Consider the following 12,837-nt stretch of genomic DNA (forward strand, 5'->3'; position numbering starts at 1 on the left):
AATGTCATTGATGATCTCTCACAAAGACTTCTACTGTACTTGATTCTTCATTCCTACCTTGGTAATATTTCAAGGAACATGGGCATATTAAGATCCAAGACCCTAGTATTGATTACCTACGTTTACTTAATTTGTTTCTCCACTTTGATTGGGTAGATTCATCTCACCGAGTAAAACCAAGTCCAGAATACATCAATTAAGAAAAAAAACACAAATTATGGAAGAAAGAAGAAAAAACAACACAATTAAGTTAATGGAGCTTCTTAATTAATTCTATACAAAGTAAACTTTTCTTCAATATATATCATATAAAAAGGGAAAGAGAGAGATGAAGAAAGAGAAGTAGAGCATAATGGCGAAAGTGCAAAGACTATGAATAAAAGAAACCATGTAAGTTTATTGAAACACAGCTAAAAAAACAAATCAACCTATAGGGGAATTGTTCCATACCAAATAAAAGATAAAAAGTAGAAATTTAATATAAAAATTTAATTAACACAGTATTAAAATTAGTTATTTGTTAACTAAAGAACAAAATGAGTATTCAAAAAAAATTAAAAAAATATAATAAAAATTGAAATTCAATATGTCAAGATAAAATAGGGCCTAATTTGATAACCCAAAATGTTGAGTTTAATCTAAAATCAACTATCGTATTTGGATTTTTCTCCAATTTTCTCCAATTAAAAATGACTTTTCTTCCTCCCCTCTAACTCTAACTCTAAAAATCAAAACAAAAATAGAAAAAACAGAAAAAATAAAAATAAAAATAAATAAATAATCCAGCACTACTCTAGGCTTAGCTGAGAAGTGAGAACTCAACTTTTACTTTAGTATGAGTCATGAATCATGACCTCAATACGTGGTCCAATGGTCGGTGGTACGTGGCAGCTTCTCACTAGTCCATACTCAGCTTTCAGTTAACGTGTGAATCTCGACCATATATATAAAACTCCACTCACTGTCCTTGGATTGGAAATATCCTCCTGGATTAATATCAAAAGCAAAAATCTTTATGCAAATATATCTAGCTAGCCCTCTATTCTAAGTATCTCTTTAGACTTTAAGCACTGTACGTGTCAAACATATATGACCAAAATGTTAATATAATTAAGAATATACTAATCAACACTCTATATAAAGCATATCTCCCCCATTCAATTTTCCCCAAAACGAACCAGAACGATATAACAAAGAGTGTGTATCTAGCAAGCCACCTACAAATTAATTAAACATATATATATATTTATGGCTGAAGGCTACTATTCTTCTTCTTCTTCTAATTCCCATGGGCAGTCTGAGGCTCCTTTCCCTCTACACCTATGTTTCTTCATGGTTATATTGATGATGTTTGTTGGGTTTTCATGGTACATCAACTACGAGCCTGTGCTGGAGAGCATGTTCGATCAACTGAAACTGGTGCTCATAGTGTCCCCGTTGTTGCTGTTGCTAGTGGTACACTGTGTTTCCAATTATGGTGATCAAAGCAGCAGGTGGTACTTGCCCTCCCTCATACCTTTGCCCGCACCAGAGACAGACTCCCTTCATAGGGCTGGAGGAACTCCCTGGGGAGTTGCGCTTCTGCTTGTTTTTCTTCTTCTTATGATTTCTTACCACTCTTACTTCCAAGAACGCTGGTTTCCTCTCCTCAGCAGATAATTGACATTTATAAATTAAATCTCCGTACGTTTTTGTAGTTTTGTGTAAACAGAATGAGTTGTGTTGATTTTGTATGGAAAACTTTTAATATCTTCTATTGCTAATTAGAAGAGCTAGAGGGATCACTTGTTATAACTTGTAATATTATATATTTTTGTGCATAGATATCAGTAGAATGATATTATGATAATATATTTCTAATTCCTTGTGCTTCCTGACCAACAATACTATATTAAAATTAAGGTTCAAGTATATTTACATTCATTAATTATAGGTCTATTTTAAGTTGGTCCACGAATTATAAAACATTTTAAATTTTTTCATTAACTATAGGATTCATTTCAAGTTAGTCCACGAATTATAAAACATTTCAAATTTTCTCATTAACTATAGAGTTCATTTCAAGTTAATCCACGAACTAACAAAAAATATACAGAATGGTTGACAAAAAAACTGAACCGAACCAAATTGAATTATTTATATATTTTATATTATATAAAAGTTATATATATTGAATAAAAAAGATGTAAGCTAGGTGTGTTTTGCACATGTTAGGGTTCAAACTCATGACCTTGTGAGGAGAGTCAAAATATGAATTTCCACTACACCAGTTATGAAATTCAAGTACATGCAATATATTTATAAGCATATTGATACTTGAAATATAATAATTTATAAAATTAAATATATTTTATATATCATTCCTTCTTTTTAAGATATTATTTTAGGTCTTTATTTAAATATTATCATTGCAAAAAATCTAAAAATCTAAAAATTTTACTAATTTATATTTTATATAATTTATAGTTTCTATATTGTAAACATATTACTAAAAGTCCAAAACTATAATTTATAATTTATATACTAAAATTATTAGAGTATAGGGTTAATTTTTAAGGTATAAGGTTTCAGACTTTATGGTTTAGTGTATAAGGTTATGATGTAAATTCCAATTATAATTTTATAAATTATTATATTTCAAGTATCAGTATGCCTATAAATATATTGCATGTACTTAAATATCATAAGTGACTAAATGGTGTAGTGGAAATTTACACTTTTACTCTTCTCAAGTGGTCATGGGTTCGAACATAGCATGTTTCAAAAACACCTTATATCTTTTTTATTCAAAATATATAACTCTTATATAATAAATAAAAAAAATATATATATATAAATAATCCAATTCGGTTCGATTTTTTTGTTTTGTCTACCATTTTGTATGTTTTTTGTTAGTTCGTGGGCCAACTTGAAATGAACCTTATAGTTAATGAGGAAATTTAAAATATTTTATAGTTCGTGCACCAACTTGAAATGAACCCTATAGTTAATGGAGAAATTTGAAATATTTTATAGTTCGTAAACAAATTTGAAATGGACCCTCACTACTACAAAAATGTCAATATATATCAGTCGTGGACTGATATCTAATGGGGTACTCGTCTGATATAGCGCGTCGTGATATCTAATGTTCACATTTTAGATATCAGTTTTAAACTGATATGTAAATAATTTTATATATCATTTTTGTTTTTCAATCTGATGTCCTAAATACAAAATGGATATCCAATTTGATATTATTACTGATATCTATAAAATCCGAGTATTAATATTTCTAGTCAATAGATATCGAATTTGATACTAATACTGACATATAACCTGGTATCAATATCAGATTTGAGATATAATATGATATAAAATTATGGTATCAATATCAGGTCTGTGATAAAATCTGATATATAATCTTTATATCAATATCAGGCATAGAATAGACCCTGATATCTAACATCGTTTATATATCAGGTCTAAAAAAGAATTTGATATCAAAACGTTATAAAATATCAGTTTTTAGTCAAAAATTGATATCGTTTAGTATATCAAAAGATAATTGGAATATAGCTTGCTATATTAGTTTTTTTTTCACCTCAAAAAAGAATATCAATACATAAATTTGAGTCTGTACATAAATATGGCCAGAAATTTGTGCAACCATAAAATCTTTCATTCTCATTCCATATATTCCACTAATCACCAATAACAATATTCAAAGCTGCTTACAAATATCCAACAAGATAACCAACAAAATAACCATATATTTTTTGTTTTGTAGAGGTCTAAACATACCACCAGCCTAATAACTAAGATAATATTGTCTAAACCTGCTTGTGAAACCTTTACAAAACCAAAACAAGTTGTAATTAATGTACCAACGCTGCCCACATGTACAAAATAGCATGACAGCACCTAGGCTAATTAATCAATAAATCAGCACTATGTCTAGCTAGCTGGTTCTAATTCATTTCTGCCATCCTTTACAAAATATTCATGGCAGCATGTATTCTAATTAAAAGCACCAAATCTTCAATCTTCTTTCATGCTTTGCAAAAACTGAGCATGCATGACAGTTTTCTTCTATCCACAAAAGAGGAAAAACGTACACCACCTACCAATTAACTTGTCGGTCTAAAGGTAATTGTTCAGAAAATCTCGATCCCCATTCCACCCGCACCTCATCTATTTGATCTTATATGTATCCACTTCGCTTGGTCTTCATATTGGACCACTGAAAACATCAAAGGAACATATATTCTTAAATTTAATCACAAATTCAGAAACATACCAAAATTGAACAACAGCATGAAAATGATCGAAGTAAATAATTAAGGTTAGCAATTCCTTATGTGTAAAAAGGGCTGCTGATTATGTCTTCTATTACGAACAAAGTAAACCTGAAAAATGAAATGCACAATTTATAATTTGCTAAAACCCAAGTACAAAATCAGTGAACCCAAAACCGAACAAGCAACAAACCCCACCCACAAAATCAGTGGAACCCAAATCCACCACAACACTGCAGACAAACATAAAATGAGAAACCGTAAAGCTTAAATTACATGCTTAATTATCCACCAATAACAAGTAGAGATACTGAAGTCAAATATTTGTATTGAGGAAACTAACTTTTCATTATCTTTAGCACATTTGTCCTTTCCTTCATCATCTTTGCTAATACCCTTATCAGCAGGAGCCTAAAGGGATTATATTAGAATTAGATACTGAAAGCACATAAGCAATAATTAAAAAAGCTTTTCGAAGAAGTAAAGTTCAAATTAGCACATTGACTTGGCTTACATCATTTTCTTTGAAGAAAATCAGAAAATCATAACTTAAATTAGAAGTTTAAAACATTTTAATCTTCCTGTTGTTAAAAAAAAAAATTTAATATTAAATTAGATATAAATGAAAACAATACAAACATATATATATTATACAAATGACACCATTATGTACAGACAAAATATAAATTGGACATGCCACCCTTACACTTCCATAACCTCTTTGGACAGTAGACAAAAGCTCACCTTCATTTATAAATACCATGAAAGTCCAAGTGTCTTACTTAGTTACGTACAATTTTATCACTGCTTTACTTTCTAAAGAAGTCATATATTTACAAACTTATTTTTCAATTCCAGTCATGCAGGTTAATCTTCCTATCATGTGTTAGTGACAAGATTATTAGAACAATCTAGTAAATCTACTGCTAACTAAAACAGTTATGTCAATAAATCTACTGCTAACTGAGAGCACAGGAAATCAAACAGACTAGAAAGATATGTCAATATATCTACTGCTAACTGAGAGCATTGGAAATCAATCAGACTAGAAAGATGCAAGACAGAGGGATAGAGAGAAACCGCTCCTAATTAAGCTGCATCTTGTGGAAAAAACATGAACGTACTCTTCTATCTTTGTCTCTACTAAGCCATCCACAAATGAATATCATATATAAGGTAGTTTATATTCATTGTATTATATACAAATATATCCCTACAAACTAATGTTAAGGTAAGGAACTTTAATGGTACACTTATATTCTAAGTCCTGCTGCAATGAGTTTCTGACTTTCTTGTATATAGGACGAATTTTAATATGCCTACTCATCAAATAATTGGATCTGCAACCAAATTAGGTGTGATTGCAAATAAAGATAAATTAAGATATTAATATATTAATCATCAATTTATTGTGATTGCAATAAGATATATATTGTTCTAATGATAAGTTGTAACAATATAATCATGGAACAATGCTATAAGTTACAAAAGCTGGAAAACATCTCTAACTAGGTTCCCCTTAGGAAAACTTCCTTTCAATTTAGCTTAAGCCAAAAGAAATACAAGCAGTCAAAGTAACAATAATCTTTCTTGAATAGAACGTACTGGGAACAAACTTAAAATGAGATGTTTGTAAGATGACAAAGATGGTATATAGTATTAGAAACTAACAATCAAATATGGACTGGTATTGGAAACAAATATCATAAATGATAGGTAAGACTATATATCAAAATCAATGCAGATGTAGTGATAAAAGAGTATTATCACCTCTCATCCATGGATTTTGTTTCTCTGCCTTTGGTGGATCTGCTGTTAGCTGCCTTTTGTCAAATCTGGTCCATTCAAAATATCCAGTAAGTACATGGGGCATCAGTTGCCTCTCCACACGAAGTACATGATGACCATGGTTTCTCCTAGAAGAATGATACACCACAATAATTAGAACAGTAACTACACTAGAAAATAATTAAAGGTATATATTTTTTTTTAGAGAAATTAAACATATAATTAACAAATGGGATTGCAAGATGTGAAATACCTAGAAAGTATTGGACCAGAAACAGATCATGTAACCTCCCCACTTTGCTATGCTACATCAGACCTAATAACATTTAAAGAAAATATCAAAGTTTAGGCCACTATAATTAAGCAACAATAAACTAACAATAACGGCAACCATAACTGCAACCACAACCAAGCTCAAAACAACCATAACATAAATAATTACAAGTCATTGTTTTCACCTTTTAGTCGTTGAGGAGTCCTAGAATCGGGATTCAATAGCTGCAGGTTGAGATATTCATATTTCTCACTTCTTTCACTTTCAACCAATGTGTACGTCTGTGTGTGTGTGTGTGTGTGAGAGAGAGAGAGAGAGAGAGAGAGAGAGAGAGAGAGAGAGAGAGAAAATCTGAAAGCACACAAAACAAACCGTGAGCATTGCAAGCCTGCACAAAATTTAAACAAGTTGTTCATCACATTCTTGATCATATACTGATTATATCTAAAAGTATCACAGTAATGAAAACAGAAAAGAAAAATTAACAAACGCAAAATGAGATTGAAAAGAATGACCAAACAATACCTCCATTTCCAATATCCATTGAGGGCAATTTGAACCATAAATTCCAATCCCAGAGCCCTATTACAAGATTATCAACAAAGCCATACAGAGAAATTAATACACCAGTCTCAGTTAACCAAACAGAGGAACAATAATAAACATAACCTCTCCTTTAGCAACTAAAAATTAAAATAAAAAAGGTTGGGGACTTACTCTGATGGGTTGGGTGAGGTCAGGGAGTTGGAACCGAAGCTCGAATGTTGGGTGGGCTTCCTTGTCAAGCTTAAGCTCTTTGGGAAGCATGGCCATATTGTTGTACACGTCCCCAAAAACAAAACCCAAACAAAATCTTTGAAATCGAAACCATATATAACATCAAAACCTAAACAAATCGAAGCCCTAACCTGATTCGAGGGAGCTGAGTATTCTTGTATGGCTTAGTGGCTTTTGTGATGACTGATGAGGAGATTTCAGAGGCGACCTAAGCTAACAGGCGAAAGTGAGAGGGACCTAATCGAAGCACTAACTTGATTCGAATCGCTGCCAAGTGAAGACCATGGATTGACCAGATCGACGAGAGGAACCCATTGCGGCCGGATTTGGGTCGCAATGCCGCCAGGATTAGGAGATCGTCAGAGAAGACCATCGAGTCTGTGTGGCTCGATTCGAGTTTCTGGCTTGGTTTCAAGGCGAGTGAAGTACAAGGAAAGAGAGACGAGAAGGAAAGGAAGAGACTGGTGGTCATCTCGCCAGTCACACTTGCCAGACAGAGAGAACCCGATCAGAGATAGATCGAGTTCGCAGGAGAGAGAGAGAGAGAGTGTGTGTGTGTGTGTTATGGGTCTGGGTTTGTGTTTGATCGAGCTTTGTGAGTGAGGGTTAGTGAATTAATTTGTGCAAGTGTTGGGAGTAGGACAAAAAAAATTTTAAGTGGTAAAAAGATATTACATATCAGGTGTGCTCGGTGGTAGGAAAAAAAAATTATAAGCGGTAGTGTTAAGATATCAGTTGGCAGTTTACATTGATATCTTTACAAAATTTTTATAAAAAGGGAAAACATTATATATCAGGTTAAAAAATCTGATGATTTCTAATAGAGTTTAGAAATCAGCCAAAAAATTATCTGATATTATAATTTTTACAATATCAGTCGATTTCAAATCTGATATAAATTAGGTGATATCTATTGACAATTTTGTTGTAGTGCCTATAGTTGGTGAATATAAATGTACTTAAGCCTAAAATGAATTTGTGTCAATAATATCAAGATTCAGCACTTCTAATTGATGGAAGAAATTAATGGCTTCAGTTTTAGGTTCATGACATCATTTAGAGCTCGAAGAAATTAACTAAAGTGTTAGCTAATTGTTGGGTCTTTTAAGATAACTTTATTTCCAAATTAACAAATTAATCATAACAAGACAAATATACATTTTAGATATATATAAAATTTTCCTCTACATATATGAGAAAATTACAGATTTAGTCTACTTATTAGATAGTTTAATTTTGGTCCATGATCTTTTTTAAATTCTGTTTTGGTCTACTAACTTTTTCCACTTGTTCAATAAAAATTCAGATTTGGACATGCTTTTTACCCTATTAAATCTTACTCAAATTCAACAAATATATATTTGTTTTAAAGCTCTGCATCTCCTTTTTACAACTATCTATAGATTATTCAAATCGAAGTTCTAAAACTCAAGATAATTAACTCCAAAATAGAGTACCAAAAACAGCCAATTTTTCTAAAAAAAATTTCAGATTTTTCAAACTTCACCCAACTTCAATTCTCTTCAATTATAATACTCCAAATTGGTTCATATGAAAATGATGAAATACAACTTATACTTCAATTATAATTGAAGAAAACACAATCCAGAAGATTTAAAATCTTAAACCTCAAAACAAAAATTTCGAACTAGACCTTTATTGAATAAGTGAAACAATTAGTGGACAAAAACATAACTTAAAAAATATTGTGAACCAAAATTGAACTAGGTATAAAATAAGTGTACCAAATATGTAATTTCCTCATATATATATATATATATATATATCAAAAATTAAGATTAAATACCAAATATTAATAGTTTTTCAGCAAAATAGCAATATACTAATCTTTTTAGTTTAGGTACTAACCTAAAGTAAGATATTTTGGATTAGGCTAAAAATTTGTACGAAACGTGAATTTTTTTACACCGAGCACTCGGCGTTTTATTTCATTAGTTTTTTTTTTTTGCTATATAGTTGTGACTGTTTGAAATTCATAAAAATTCAAAGTTTATAAGAGTTTAATGTTTTTTATTTAGTTTGGGGGATGACGTCCTACAACTTGGAGACTAAACATTAAAATTTAAGCCTCACAAATATTGAAAATTAAAACAACAAATCAGCTATATGGGGGAAATTTTGAGTATTTTTAAGGGGATGGATTTGGAGATTTTTTGCAAATATCTGAATGAGTACTAGGCGGGCATGGTATTGCAATCCCCATCCCCGAATCCGTCCTAAATTTTATATATATATACAAAGGCTCATTTTATTAAGGTATACCTCAACTTATTTATGTTGAGGTATGACATTGTTGGGGGCCCACACGAGTTGTTTTGTGTTGATCCGAACCGTTCGCAAGAATCATCTTCATTGATAGATCATCCTTGCAAAAAATTAGTCAAATCGAAAATTATTTGCCAATCTAACTTTGATAAAACAAATAGACGGTTTCATCGAAAATATTTGGTTCGTCCATTTATTTAATCAAAGTTAGATGGGCAAATGATTTCCGATTTGGCTAATTTTTTGCAGGGATGATCTATCAATGGAGATATAAAAAATGAACGGTTCAGATTGACACAAAACGACTCGTGTAGGCTCCAATAAGGTATACCTCAACATAAATAAGTTGAGGTATACCTCAATAGAAGGAGACTGTATATATATACATATATATATATGATTGTTTTATTTTTATAAGATTATTAATATCAAAATATATATTCTCGAATTATGGATGTAGGAACTATTGGGATTTATGAATAAGTTTTGGACAATCTTTTTGGTCAAATATGATATATACCTTTAAAGTAAAATTTATTTGTTAAAACATTTATAAAAATAATAAAATTTATTTATCAATTGGGGGATTTGGGATGGGGATGGGATGGAGATTCCATGCCATTCCCCGTGGATATGGGTAAGGGGACAAAAACAAATTTGGTTATGGGTATGGATATGCATACCCATTGCCATTCCTTTTGGGCTTGCTGATGGGTGGATTGGAGGTTGGAGGGTGCTGTGTGTGTACGTAGAGAGCAACATGTGGTGGTACATGGACTGGCCAATCTTAGCCTCTCTGTTACTCTGGGCTGTAATACTTCCCATGGTAATTTGGGTCTTATTTTGGATGATCAGTGTAGGATCTCTTGGGCTCAGGCTAGCTGTTGCTTAGTTATGTTTATGTGGTTTGGGGTTTGGCCTCAAGAAAACCAAAAAAGAAAAAAGGGTGTTGTGTTGACAGTTTGACACCATCAGAACGGCCAATGATGTCATAATGGCATCATTCATCCGTGCTGAAAATAGGGTTGAAAGAAGGAAACTGGGCTCATCATCACAATGTTATCTTCTTGCCTTAGTGGGTCGGTGTTGGTGAAGTGACGCACTAATTATTTATCGTCCACTTTTATTCTAATTTAAACTTTGATTCAACGTCAAAATTTAATTAAACTCACGCACATTGCTTGAATTTTCTGAACAGAAAATATGGTACCAAAATTAAAAAACTTGATGTTGTATATATGAAGCCATGAGTTTTGTTTTGTCCTTGGCCCGCATGATCTCTGCCACTCAGTTTGTCGCCCCACTCTATATATTATCGAAGCTACTAGTCATCATAACCTCAAGTGCACAATAATGTAATAAATAAAAGAAGCTTCAAAAGTAGCCTCTGCGTTGGCATATATCAATGGTGAGTTGGTGATTCTAATCATAAAGCAAGTGACTACTATATATATAGCAAAGCAAAGGGGATATATATGAAGCCATCGGCCACCCCCACCAGCAGTCTAGAGTCTATTTGGATGTTGGTTCTGAAAATGGCATTGGGGTTGAAAGTCATCCTAGTGGTAGTAGTGGTAGTGGCGTCAATATCAATTGAGAATGCATTGGCAGATTCGGCAAAAGAAAAAGACAGGGACGAATGCACGCAGCAGTTGGTAGGGATGGCGACATGTCTGCCATACGTTGGGGGTGAAGCCAAGGCTCCAACACCCGATTGTTGCAGTGGTCTCAAACAAGTCCTCAACAACAATAAGAAGTGCCTCTGCGTTATCATTCAAGATCGCAATGATCCACAACTGGGTCTGCAGATGAATGTAACACTTGCTTTGGGCCTCCCTTCTGTTTGCCACGCCCCTGCTAATGTCTCAAAGTGTCCCGGTACATATTCTATGCTTCCTACTTAAATCAACTGACATTATTAATTGATCAATCTCTGACTGAATTTTGTTTCTGTTCTTTTAATGATGGGCTGAATTTGGATGGATACAGAGCTTCTACACTTGGATCCTAAATCGCCAGAAGCTCAAGTTTTCTATCAATTGGAAAATAACTCTTCTCAAACTGCCAATAGTCCTGCTCCTAGTCCTTCTGCTGGTACTGTCACCTACACTAGTCATTTAATATTTTCACATTACAAAAAGATTTAAGAATCATGAGGTTGAGAGTATAATTTGTTAATTAATTAGACTGTTTAATTTGTTTCCTTTTTCCCTAAATGAAAAAAAAAACATTTTTTTTTTTTTTCACAAACAAGTTTATGTGGTTAGAGTGCTTTTTCAATTAGGTCCCTAGAATTTTAGTTTTTCAAACAAGTCCTTATAGTTAAAACTTTCTTTATAATTAAGGAAATAGTAAAAAATCCTTTATTTGGTAAACGGAAATGTTATGCTTTAAGCCAGTTTCTAATGCATAGATAATTGACTTAATGCATAAATAATTGATTTAAAACATAAAAAATGACCGATTTATTTAATTTTTTCTTAACTGTAATCGAAACTTATGATGGCTTAATTGAAAAATTAAACTATTATGATATAACTGAAAATGTTACCGAAATTATAAGAATCAAATCGGTCATTTTTCATAAAATTAAATATATCTTCTTCACAATTTTGGGTGCTTTTCTTTGCTAAACCAGGGGGTCCGGCGAGTGTGGGGTCAAGTAGTTCTAGCAGCAGGACTGCTCAAGGGAATGGCGGTCTGTTGCAGTGGAAAAAGATGGTTCTCGTTGGAGACTGGTCTTGGTGCTTCACCTTGATGTTATATGGCTTTGTTCTTATGTTCATATAGATGCTTGAAATGGACACATGTAATATTTTATTTAGAAATTTATATCTTCATAAGCTTGGTATAATAGTTCCCTTGCATGCCTTCATTTTAGGACTCTTGATTTTCATTTCAAGCAAAAGGAAAAATAAAACAAGACGCATGATTTTATTAGTTAGTTTACTCCCTATCTTTTGTCCAAGCTGTGGTTTATGTACTTTTGCAAATAACAATTTATGGAAAAAGTTTGAGCAAGAAAATAAAAAAGAAAAAAGAAATTAAAGTGTGAGTTTTGAGAGAATTGGATAATTTTCCATTTATCATAAACAATATATATAGATACAAGCAAGGAATAAAATTTCGGGTTTCGAGGAAATTTTGATGGAAATTTCGATGGAAATTTCGACGGAAATTTCGAAGATTTTTAAATTTCGACAAAAATTCGACGGAAACGATGGAAATTATTATCAAAATACGGAAATTTTGAATGAAACTTCACAATATGTTTATTTAACATATTATCTACTACATTGATAAAAAACATTGAAAAAAATCAAATTATATGGTAGGTTTCATGTGATATGTGATGAATATAATGCGCGCTGGAGGCAAATACTATGAAATAAAATTAGTATAATGAATAAATAAAATTAATATATTATTTATACT

At 31.9% G+C, this 12,837-nt stretch overlaps 2 protein-coding genes and 1 long non-coding RNA gene across 9 annotated transcripts; 2 read left to right on the plus strand and 1 right to left on the minus strand.

Moving 5' to 3' along the window:
• The first annotated feature begins 1,130 nt into the window (after window positions 1-1,130).
• Window positions 1,131-1,874, plus strand: LOC147292252 (uncharacterized). The gene has a single exon (XM_086238009.1). It carries the CDS (start codon window positions 1,249-1,251, stop codon window positions 1,657-1,659), a length of 411 nt encoding a protein of 136 aa, XP_086094135.1. The 5' UTR covers window positions 1,131-1,248; the 3' UTR covers window positions 1,660-1,874.
• A 1,774-nt stretch (window positions 1,875-3,648) lies between these two features.
• LOC147292253 (uncharacterized) lies at window positions 3,649-7,693 on the minus strand. Of its 7 annotated transcripts, none has more exons than XR_015121223.1 (8): window positions 7,057-7,693; window positions 6,865-6,921; window positions 6,712-6,727; window positions 6,524-6,563; window positions 6,319-6,381; window positions 6,048-6,193; window positions 4,621-4,688; window positions 3,649-4,222 (listed from the first exon to the last, which is right to left on the minus strand). It is a non-coding gene; the product is annotated as an uncharacterized LOC147292253 (long non-coding RNA). The 7 variants fall into 7 exon arrangements; XR_015121219.1 differs by lacking the exon at window positions 3,649-4,222 and adding an exon at window positions 4,234-4,388 and having other exon boundaries at window positions 4,621-5,417; XR_015121221.1 differs by lacking the exon at window positions 3,649-4,222 and adding an exon at window positions 4,235-4,388.
• Window positions 7,694-10,902: 3,209 nt separating this feature from the next.
• On the plus strand, window positions 10,903-12,342 carry LOC147292254 (non-specific lipid transfer protein GPI-anchored 14-like). The gene is given in 4 exon segments (XM_086237787.1): window positions 10,903-11,280; window positions 11,392-11,496; window positions 12,041-12,166; window positions 12,169-12,342. Coding segments are annotated over 4 exon segments (621 nt in total). The 5' UTR covers window positions 10,903-10,922; the 3' UTR covers window positions 12,201-12,342.
• The last annotated feature ends 495 nt before the right edge of the window (window positions 12,343-12,837 follow it).

This window comes from Dryas octopetala, chromosome 3 (assembly GCF_963921425.1).
Source record: "Dryas octopetala chromosome 3, drDryOcto1.1, whole genome shotgun sequence".
NCBI lineage: Eukaryota > Viridiplantae > Streptophyta > Magnoliopsida > Rosales > Rosaceae > Dryas > Dryas octopetala.

What these genes read in the sequence shown, in the direction of transcription:
- LOC147292252 (XM_086238009.1), top strand. Translation starts at nt 1,249, where the DNA reads ATGGCTGAAGGCTACTATTCTTCTTCTTCTTCTAATTCCCATGGGCAG.